General features: G+C 34.0%; 1 protein-coding gene across 1 annotated transcript in view; it reads left to right on the top strand.

The window, feature by feature from the left end:
* The window catches only part of LOC128234840 (homeobox protein Hox-D4-like), a 44439-nt gene extending 34846 nt beyond the window's left edge, over positions 1 to 9593 (top strand). The window contains exon 5 of the mRNA XM_052949379.1: positions 5353 to 9593. Coding sequence (XP_052805339.1) covers positions 5353 to 5678 — 326 coding nt within the window. The 3' untranslated portion in view covers positions 5679 to 9593. The remainder of the gene's footprint in view (positions 1 to 5352) is intronic.
* The last annotated feature ends 2996 nt before the right edge of the window (positions 9594 to 12589 follow it).

The following is a 12589-nucleotide window of genomic DNA, read 5'->3' as shown; positions in this document are numbered from 1 at the left end:
ATAAAGAGTTTACATTGAGCCTTGATCCCGATCATTTTCAGTTTGTTCCCTATAGTCTAAAATGAAAAAAAAATCCTTCAGACAATTATGAAATAGCAATATTTGAATATTCACAGTAACCTTTTATCAAATAAAGAAAGTATATCGACAAGAGTGCCACAGAGTAAATACTTACATTCGTCCTATGTTTTAATCGAAAATGGTAATAACGAAATATATTTAGGCCAGAGGTATGGGTCTTGTTGTCCATATGCGCATTGTCTTTTGCAACACGAGAACCAAGTTTTATTTTAATTTATTGAACAGTTCTGGTGTTATGGTCATGGCTAAAGTTGATACACAACGAACGTTTATAACCATACTACATTTTTTTCGAAAAAGGAAGAACTCAAAAGGACAGTTTTTGTTACAAAATAACAATAAAGGTAAAAGAAGGTTATTTTCTGTATAATTATTTGATTAATCTTAAATGACTAAACGCATATACATGTAATTATAAATATGTATTTCATTGACTTACATTCCTTAAAGACGTCATACATTTTCGCGACCACTATTTTGATCGACGTGGAATTTCAGTGGGCTAGCCACTAGCTAACCGTCTGGCACCCGCTTTGTCATTTGTGTCACATAATCTGTGCTTGAACCATTACTCATAACCCCTTAAACAACATTAGACAATTGTGTCATTTACTGCGTTTTAATAGTTAGCGGGCGTCAAGGCGACAATTCAAGTCACTGTGAATGTCAAATTATTCTTAAGATAGTAGTTAATTAGACTGGTGTAAACTTGTATCAAACCGTTTCACCTTAAGACGAATGATTCGTGCGCGTATGTATAATTATTTATTGCAATAAATATTATCGATTATTATGGAAAGAACATCATCATTTAGTTTCGTACGGTTTCGTCTTTAAAAAATGATAATCTCAAACTATAATTGTTCTAAAAGCATGTACGAGATAAAAACATACCATGGTAAGCGCTTCCTTTTCATATAAATATTTCATTGAGAAAACAGTGTTTATAGGCCGTTGGTGTTAGTGTAAAAACTCATTCTACGGATAATTTTACATTTATTATTACCAAAACATGACATGAAAATTCAGATAATTTATATAAAAAAATATACAAAATATAAATAGTGCTATCACACTGTCAGCGATTATTTTGTTTTACCCGCGTGAAGTTTTTGCTGCGTAATGACACATAATGTAATATAAATAATGGTAAACAGACAAAACAAATTCATCATACCCAATGTCGTTGCCAGCAGCCAAGATGTTCATGTTGACACTTCATTGTAAATAATGCAAATACACGTGTAATGTGGCAGAGGGCTTATACCGTAATTATTTAGTGAGATGTCTTCATTTACAATAACACCTTAACAAAGAAAGTATTCTAATGGTATACTTTATTCACGGACATGTTATTTATCATGGATGAGTGTACTCTATAATATGAAAATTGTTATGAATACGTAGTATTATATTATTTAAGGTGAAATAACCATCAGGATATGTTTCCAAGATTTTATTGTAAGCAAACTCGAGTCTGTGCAAATTTTTATTTGAATTGTCATATAAAATGAAACATAAATGTGCCTTTGTTTTTGTTAATATAGGAACTGTCGTTTTTTACAAGATACAATCCAAGATACAAGAATCTTTATTTAAAGTCGGGTATATGTTAATAAGAAACAATAGCTCAATGAGTTATTTTCCGACATTTTTATTAAAACATAGGTTGCTGTTGAACTTTTTATTTTTTTTATTTTTTTCCACTTTTTTCATTCAATACCACCATCAATTAAGGAGAACTCTCTCTCTAGTGGATGTTTTTAACATTATATGTGGCTTGAGCTCAAGATAGAAGGGTGCTGCAGGATCCTGACCAGCATGTGTATCATTTTGACTTTTTAGAATTAAATTCTTTAGATAACCAAATCTTTCCTTTGTTTAAACGCTTATTATACGATTATAAATGCATACATACTTTCCATATCTGGGCGTTACAACTAAAAACTACTTCAATTTAAAACCCTTTTAACACTTTTTGTCTAATTTATACTATTTAAGTTCTTCACGGTCCAATACCGTTCCTTTCTTCCCTTTGTCTACCTTTTTCTCCTCGCTGTTTCCCTTTTCTACAACACCCTGCCTTTTTAAAAACCTGGCTTCAACCGTACATGATGATTCAATACCAGGGAAACAATACCTGTATATTCTATTTAAAGATAAAAATTTCCTCAGTATTAAAATAGAAAAGTGTTTTTGTAAAAGTAAAATTATGATGAACATACGCGTCTTCCGTTCAGCTGACCGTAACGACTTCTGAACAGGCGGGGTTCAGGGAGTGCCATGCTGTTTTTCGTGGCGCATAAATCCAGAATAGTGGTTTGCTTAGAATCATCAGACGGCACAATTATACTAACTTCTTTGACATCAATACTATGTAGCCTGTCTTTAGCTAATAAGTTGATAAGCCTGGTTAAGTGTAGCTGCCATGAAGAAACGTAATCACGCAACAACTGCATTACACAGCGATGATGCCATAATGTCTCAGCTATTTTAGATATTTTGCTGTGGGTTTTTTTTTCGAGAGGTTTAAAATAGACTCGATCACAAATTTTATGATTTCAGCTTTTTTGAAAAAGCTCTTAATTAGTTTGGTTCTCTTACTTGTATATGAATAAAACTACCAAAACACAGCAGCTGGTAAATAATTTTTGTAAATCCAAGGATACAGTCATTGATTTTTTTAAATCGATACTAACGCTTTTCAGTCTAAATGGAGCACTTTCTGTCTCATTTCAATAATAATAATAAAATTACAGTACTAATTTGTATGGCATATTCGCATACCTTCCGATGACAGAAGTCAATGTTTTGTCTTTATACTCATGCATTCCGAGTTCAATGTTTTGCATATACACATGCCTTCCAATGACAGAGTGACCAGTTCAATGTATTACATATACACACGCCTTTCGATGACAGAGTTAAATGTTTCACATATACACACGCCTTCCGATGACAGAGTTCAATGTCTTACATATACACACGCCTTCCAATGACAGAGTTTGATGTTTTACATATACACACGCCTTCCAATGACAGAGCTAAATGTTTTACATATACACACGCCTTCCAATGACAGAGTTCAATATTTCACATATACACACGCCTTCCAATGACAGAGTTCAATGTTTCACATATACACACGCCTTCCAATGACAGAGTTAAATGGTTCACATATACACACGCCTTCCAATGACAGAGTTCAATGTTTCACACATACACACGCCTTCCAATGACAGAGTTTGATGTTTCACATATACACACGCCTTCCAATGACAGAGTTCAATGTTTTACATATACACACGCCTTCCAATGACAGAGTTTGATGTTTTACATATACACACGCCTTCCAATGACAGAGCTAAATGTTTTACATATACACACGCCTTCCAATGACAGAGTTCAATATTTCACATATACACACGCCTTCCAATGACAGAGTTCAATGTTTCACATATACACACGCCTTCCAATGACAGAGTTCAATGGTTCACATATACACACGCCTTCCAATGACATAGTTAAATGGTTCACATATACACACGCCTTCCAATGACAGAGTTAAATGTTTCACACATACACTTGCTTTCCAATGACAGAGTTTGATGTTTTACTCATACACACGCCCTCCAATGACAGAGTTTGATGTTTCACATATACACACGCCTTCCAATGACAGAGTTCAATGTTTCACATATACACACGCCTTCCAATGACAGAGTTTGATGTTTTACATATACACACGCCTTCCAATGACAGAGTCAAATGTTTTACATATACACACGCCTTCCAATGACAGAGTTCAATGTTTCACATATACACACGCCTTCAAATGACAGAGTTCAATGTTTTACATATACACACGCCTTCCAATGACAGAGTTCAATGTTTTACATATACACACGCCTTCCAATGACAGAGTTCAATGTTTCACACATACACACGCCTTCCAATGAAAGAGTTAAATGTTTCAGATATACACACGCCTTCCAATGACAGAGTTCAATGTTTTACATAAACACACGCCTTCCGATAACAGAGTTCAATGTTTCACATAATCACACGCCTTCCGATGACAGAGTTCAATGTTTTACATATACACACGCCTTCCGATGACAGAGTTCAGTGTTTAACATATACACACGCCTTCCGATGACAGAGTTCAATGTTTAACATATGCACACGCCTTTCGATGACAGAGTTCAATGTTTTACATATGCACACACGCCTTCCGATGACAGAGTTCAATGTTTTACATATACACACGCCTTTTGATAACAGAGTTTAATGTTTTAAATATACACCTGCCTTCCCATGTCAAAAGGAACTATTTTTAACTTGGACCTTATCCGATGTTTAAAAAATAGTATCAATCTATATGGCCAATGGCTCATAATGTTAATTTTAGGTGTCTAGCGACGTCATTTAATATTGGTATCATTTGAAGTGGTATTGCTTACTGAATACTAATATGTGAAATTAATGATTTAAATATATAATACATCTATACAGAAACAGCAGTTTGTACGTTTTGTTAGAACTGATATCGGACTTAAAAAACTAATACTATTTAACCATTTAAAGATGCACTCTCAAAGATTTACAGTTTTGACAACATTTTTTTTTTGTTTTGGAATGAGCAAAATTTGCGTAAATATCTGCAAATCAGTGATATAAGACTGCTGACAAAAAATCAGGTCGCAGATTTTCATATTTCCGTTCGAAAAAAATAATGTTTTATGGCTAAATGCCTTACCTACGACTTAAGGAAAATGCATAAAACATCAGTTTTTAATCGTTTATGTCATAACCTGCTTTCTGACTTTTTGTCATGGTTTCCATGCATTTATGTTAAAATTGGATCGTTCCAAGACAAAAAAAAATAAAAAGTTGTCAAAACGTTCACACTGTGGAAGTACAGCTTTAAGGTCAAACATAGCTGGTGTAAAATATTTGATTCCCTATAAGGCTTGTACACGCTGTATCTATGCATAAAACTCTTTCAAAAATACTAAATGAATAAGGTGTTACAAGACATCAGAAATTACCATCGTAACTCGATATTATTTTGGAATGTTTAATGTATCGATTCATTTTGATTATTCTCTAGGGTTAGAAAATACATATCTTTGTCTCTAATTTTAAAGTGCATATTCCTCTCCTTCGATCGCGCTAGCGTTACTTTTTCAGAAAAAGGGAATCAGATTTCTGTTCGCAAGTTTCCTTCGCGTTATTGTAATAATGTATATCTTCTTTTGTTTATTTCAGAGAGCAATGATGGAGAATCAAAACGTTCGAGAACGTCATACACAAGACATCAGACACTTGAACTAGAAAAGGAGTTTCATTTTAATAAATATTTAACACGTCGGCGGAGAATAGAAATTGCGCATGCGCTGAACTTGACTGAGCGACAGATAAAAATCTGGTTTCAAAATCGCCGAATGAAATGGAAGAAAGAACACAAACTTCCTCACATAGCCAAAAACATGAACATCTGTAATGCGTTAGAAAAAGCCGCGCAGGAACGTGCAAAAGAGGCCGCAGTGGCTCATGCAACAGCGGCCGCTGCGCATGCGCAACAACATATGTGATGGAAGTGCAATCCTAATGTAATTGATATTATTGTGAACTGTAATTGATATTTCTGTGAAAGTGGTCGTTGGTCATTGGTCGAATGGAGTACTGTGTTCTGTGGTCGTGTGGGCGGATTGATGTGGACCGGAAATGAATACCAAGATAGAAAGGCCAGTTTGTATCAAAGCAAAGGTCAACCTACGTGTAAACAATTGGGATTCTTGTGTCTGTAGGTATCATGAATATAAAATATACTTGAAATATTAAGTGATTTTATAGCTTGAAATGTTACATAAAACAACGGGAAGAGTAAATTCGTTAAATTGATCAGCAACAAATGTTACCTTGGGTGTAAACAGTGTGTTTATATACCACGTGATAAATTACGTCATAAATGTTACGTCGGAAGGAAACATTTTGCATCGAATGAATACTTAAAACAAATGCGAGGCTCTGCGAGTGGCGTAGACTGTGCTAGGTTTCATATAGAATGGTGAAGAAATGGTAAAGTTACCTTTGTTTAAAGTCTTCATTCCAAGCAAAATATTGACTTTCGACGAAGCATTTATTAAGCAACAATATATCACGTGGTAAACACACACTGGTAAAGGCATTAACTATATTTTATGAATACAAATACTTAGACAAGCCCATATTCACCAAATTCTTGAGATCAAATAGTACAAGCAAGGCTCAAACTTAAACATCTTGATTGTAAAGTAAGCTTTGATTGTAATTTTCCTTTAAATACTTTGTTGCGATCGAAAGTGAGCTCTCAAAAGTTTCCGTCGAAATGTCTTCTTACAAACATATTATATTGTTGTCTTTGAAAATTAAATAATTGGTATCATTATTTAAGGCAATAAACATTTTTCATGACTCGTTTTTGGTTTAAATTTAGGATATTTATATACGCGTTTTGTCCAAACAACAACAACAGAATATGCGCACTTCCTATTGCAATCGACTGTATAAGCACACACCGCCATTGTCATTCTGAAACTTATAATATTTTGAAACATCGTAAAATATAAATAAAATATTTTGATACATGTTTTAAAAATATCGACTTTCTGGCCTTATTCTGAGCTTTCTCTGAGGACATTTGTGAATGAAATGTAGCCAGGATTACCACTGCTGCGTTGAGTTAACTGAATTGGAAAGTATACAGGAGATGTTGCAAAACACAACGTGTACGTGTACTTGTATGTGTAGCTACACGTACGTGTAAAAATTATAGTTGTGTTTCGTTTTTGAAGTTTCACTGTTACTTTGTTTTTATAGGCTCTTTCATACTTGCATGAAATCACTTGCCTTGTTATTTTAAACTTGTACAATGTCAACTAACCTGGATGACGTAGTGCACAAAAAAGTATCCACATGTGCACATACCTGGATGACGTTGTACCCAAAACACATTAAATAGACCACAAGTGCCCAGGATGACGTCATGCACAAAAATAGACACCAAACTCCGCGCAGTGTTACTTCCCTTGCAGTACAGTAATCACTGCCACCACAAATATCACGTGATGATAGAAACGGCACGTGATTACAATTTACAAAATGGACGGAACACCTTTAAAAGAAATTCCAGCAACATGTTTCATTTGTTTAGAAAATAAACGATTTTATTCCATAAAAGGAAAAAATGCAAAACGTTCGATACATGTCTGAATAGCTAACAACACATCCATGTTGATATTGTAATTTGTAAATCCTACTTTCAATTTGAAAAAAGACCGAACATTTCCGAATGTTTTTTTTTAATTGTTATTTTTTTATAAAACATATTATGCCTATCAACTGGCGTAAAGTAATTATTTAAGAAAGGATATAAGAATAAATATATATGATTAAAAAAAATGCCATTAAAAGTTTTCATCCAATTTTGGATGAAAATCTTGTGGTGGCAGTGATTACTGTACTGCAAGGGAAGTAACACTGCGCGGAGTTTGAATAGACACATGTGCAAATTACCTAATGACGTTAGGCACAAAAATTAGCCCACATGTGCACAAATCTGGATGACGTGGTGTACAAAATGTAGCTCACACATACGCGTACCCATACATGTTGTGTTTAACGTCCATTCTCATACAATTATTTAACAAATAAAACCAAAACATAAATATGTTATCTGTTTTTAGAAAAAGAAGTGCATTTTCGTGATTGTATTTGTTATATAAAAGATTACATAAGGCCTAAAAAATAGTTGTGCTTTTGGTTACCCGACCGACCATATATATTTTACTGCCGACCGATTTATTTTGTCAAGTGATCCTTTTATTAAATAAGTGGTCATCTACAAGAGTCGTATGGGTTTTGCAGTTTATAAACCAAATAATAAAGTTATTTTTTCTTGTAATTAGAGGATCTAGTATAAGTCGAAGGTACCGTTTGTCATGCAATTTCTTTTTATGGCAAAAAACGACCGACCCAGATTTTTTAAAACATAACATGAAACAAACATTTTTTCTTAGGCCTTAAGACTTTTTGAAATATAATTGTTTTATTGTTCAAACCAAATGTGGTGCTTATGTTCAATTTAGTACTGAAAATGTGTTCATATGTAAAATCCATTTAGGTTATTATGGTACAACATATGTGTTTTTATGGAACATGAAATGAGGGTTTTGAGTAAAAGCTTGTATTTTACTATAGCAGAAAGTGCTGTTTATTCTACAAATGTTTGTAGTTTGTTAAAACCAGGTTATATGCGCCAATATTTTACAGCTCGATCGGTTTTACGTACCAGGGTAAATTTTGTTTTATAATTGTTAAGTATTGTTTGTATTATCATTTTTATTTCTCGCTACTTAAAAACATATTTTCTACTTAAACTTAAGAATTAAATATAGTTACATAGTTTTTCGTATGAGTATGAAATTAGATTTTCGTTGCTTATTGTTATTGTTTATATCATTTAAAAAAAGGAAACATACTCAAATTCACAAATAAAAAAATCGATCGCTTTTAACTGACATTAAATTTTATTTTTAATTCCAACATTCTTTCTTATCACATCATTGAAACTTATGAACGTATAAATGATTTTTTTAAGGATAACATATAATAAATAATAATTATGTCATTTTGGTGAAATATTATAAATTTAATTTTACAAATATGTCTGTAAAACAATGACTTAAATAATAACATTTCATACCGTTTTTTACTATCTTTATCTGACGAAATTTTCCAAAATAGTTTAAAATATGTTTGCTCAAATACGGTACAAGTATACATTTTAGTTCATCCCAAGCAACATGCAGAAATAATCATTGTATCAGGGAGTAATTATTCTGCTAGAAATTAAAACTAGAATGTGTGTTTGCGAATGAAACTCCTTATACATATATTTAAATTTGTGAGCCAATGGCTTCCCCTTAAATCCTAATAATACATTCATGTTTTTGTAAAATGTTATGATATATATTTTGATAACCACCTGTAAATCACTGGGCCGACGTTCAGAACTTTGTTGTAGTTAACAACGTTGTTATTAAAATAGTTGTTAACCTTCAAAGGTGATATATTGCATAATACGATTGTACAATTCAATAAAACCATTGCAGCTAACACAACTCCAAATTTGTAAGCGGTACTGCGGATAACAAGTCTGACCATGGAACTTTCAGAGCATTAACAATTTGAAAGGTAACAACGTTCACGTTAACAACGATGTTAACTTTAACAACGTTCTGAACAATCGGCGCAATGTTAACTGCCAAATAGTAGCGAGAAGCATTGCTTATGACTACATACGTGTTTTGTTTTGAAAAACTGATGTTCTCACGTCATGTGTAGTAATAATATGTGTATTCTGATCGTGCGAGCATTTTGTGGAACGTATTTTTATTATTTGTTGTTTTTATGATCATCATTTTTTATTTTATTGTTTCGAATATGGGTAAACAATCAATAGTAAATAAAACATAAAAAATGAACTTCTGTTTTTTGTTGCATGTTTATGTATTGGCTAGCTCTACACACAATAACTGATAAGCCCAGCCTTACGTCACGTGATACGAAGCAGAGGGTGTTTCGCGGGGAGCGGCTCATTCGGTCTCTCGTCTAAAAATAATTAAGGATCATAATTTCACATGAATTATAGTCCCTTGCTAACTAGCTTAAAATTGACAAAATAGAAGGATGAGAGGAGACTAGTGGTATAGCTGTTCGCCTCTCACCTATGAAGGTTTTTCACCACCAGGGGTACCTTCTCATGGCCTTTCAAAATCTACATCAGTGCTAGTTTCTACCCTGAAAAGGGAGTCAAACATGATTCTATTAGTAAACGAAACGCTTTCTTGATAGATGAGCTTGCAAAAATAAGTACACAGACAAAACTCGTTATGTCGAAGTTGTTTGGGGTTCGGGAAACAATTCGATATAACCGAAATACAAAAGAAAAGTAAAACTTAACCGAAAAAGAAATAAAAAATGTTCGACATAACCAGAACATCGAGATAACAGAGTCCGGCATAGCGAATTTCGACTGTAATGCAATGGAAACTACAGGGGTAGGCTTATCAGCCAAACATTTTCTATGAGCAATGATCCTAGGATTATTCAGTGTATATAAGGGAACCATGGACAAAGAAACTGCCAGAAAAGGCTTATGAGTGAAAGCATTTACTATGAGCAAGGTGCCTAAGATTATTCAGAAAAAAATAATAAATCTTGCACAATGACAACTACAGGGGAAGGCTGATCAGCCAATGATTTAATATGAGCAATGATCCTCGGATTGTTCCGTATAAATGAGTAAATCATGAAAAACATATATAAGGGAACCATGGACAAAGAAACTGCCAGAAAAGGCTTATCAGTAAAAGCATTTACTATGAGCAAGGAGCCTAAGAGTATTCAGAAAAAAAAATCATGCACAATGACAACTACAGGGGAAGGCTGATCAGCCAATGATTTAATATACTTCAATTAATAATAATTAATAAACTTCAAGAAATAGCTTATCAGTTAAACATTTACCACGGTCCTCGGGTCATTCAGTACAAATAAGAAAACCAATTGAGTCCCTTAATTGCAAACAAAAGGCGAAATTTACCGGTCAAAATCTAGAAAAAAGGAACTTTACCTCATTCATATAAAAATATATGCAGTTTAGACAAGATGATTTACTTTGATTTATCGGTATATATGACATATATAACATTTAGTAGAATACTCGAAATTAAATCGACATACCATGCATCTCATGTCTACGACATATTTTTTGTTTTAATAAGATAATTAAGATAAACTTTCATATGGTATCCCTCAGCATCGGGACGATATCAAGATTCTGACATCAGGGAAACAATTTCAACGAACTTTGTACATAAACTATAGCTGACACTGGGTACCAAAAATGTCAGCATTGTGCAATCGGGTTAAAGACAATACTATTATTTAAGTTATTTACGGCATAAGTATATTCAGAAGAAACTCTGTGCGTCGAGGCAGGGAAAGTACAGAGAATACGATGTTGTAACCAGTGCCTTCTTTTTCTGAGTGATGATATGAGGCTAAAAGGTCAAGGTTACAAGTAAAAATGTCGATTACATGGCCTCTTTTGATGGTGTATAATGGGATTATGGATAGGATATAAAAGTTAAATGGGGAAGGGATATATAAAAGGAAGAAGATGAGCATGGGATGTGCAGAAATGTCCTCGAGTTGGATGGAGGGGACAGGTGAGGGGGAATAGGGAGGCACTGCAGTAACAAAATGATAGATCAGTTGGATGTATGAGGAGTTGCTGCTACATGACACAATGGAAACTACAAGAACGATTCTTGTAGCCAAACTTATAATAAACACATACCACTTACGCCTTAAGGAATTATAAATCAATGTTGGCGTCACCGCCTTAAACGGCCAGCGAAATGGAAGTTCACTATTGGGGGGGGGGGGAGGGGCAGCGAAACGGAAGTTCACTGTGGGGGGGATTTCATTGGAGTACATACCAACTTCCTTAGCTCTGTGTCTTCTCTTTTCACACAATGAGTTTATTTACAATAATATGTAAGAGTTTCTACCCTTAAGAGGACGATTTGCATAAACTTGGTAGAGGGCGTATAACCGAAATTGTTTTATCTATGTAATTTTAGTTGAGGCCACAGACAAAACAAGAAGACAAGAATACATTTTTATTTGCTTTGTATGTTTATACAATCATATGTGCGCCATTGCCAATCATGCCCTTTCATTGCCAGCACAGTGTTGCAAAATTCCGTCAAATTGAAATTTTGACCATGGACTGCATCGTTAAAATAGAAGCAAATATCTCATTCACACGTGTAGAAGCAAAAAAAAGCATAGTCATTTATAGGCTTAAACTATTTTCATATATTTTTCTCAAAAAGGTTATTCCAAAATTACGTCACTTACTTGTTTGTTTACATTGGTTTTGACCCGTGGTGACCCATGTGAGAACCCCGTTAAAGTTACTTGATTCCTCACCTTGTTATACTAAATACAAAGTATGTACGCCTTGTTTCCTTCCATTTTTTCATTGGGATACATTCAGAGCAATTGCCAAGCAGGTCCACAGCAGGCATTTAAAGAAAATGATGCTGATACAGGAAAACGACAGAGAAAATACGATAACTCGACCACTGTCACGGTACGCTTACTTAGACGGGGTAAGGAATCACGTGACTTCGAAGGGATTTTCACATGGGTTCCCACGGGTCACAACCGATTTAAACAATAAAGTAAGTGACGTTTATTTCAACATTAATTTGTTGACAGAAAATAAAACAGCTTATAAAAGACTGTGCAATATTCAGCATCTACACGTGTGAATTATTAGATATGATTCCATTTTAATGATGTAATCCTTGACCAAAGTTTCAGCGTAACGGAACTTTGTAGAACGATGCAACGCCTCGAAGTCACTTCTTTGAAGTCACGTGATTTC

Source organism: Mya arenaria, chromosome 5 (genome assembly GCF_026914265.1).
Source record: "Mya arenaria isolate MELC-2E11 chromosome 5, ASM2691426v1".
Classification (NCBI taxonomy): domain Eukaryota; kingdom Metazoa; phylum Mollusca; class Bivalvia; order Myida; family Myidae; genus Mya; species Mya arenaria.
Note: the sequence above shows the minus strand (reverse complement) of the source record. Positions and strands in the feature narration are given on the sequence as shown.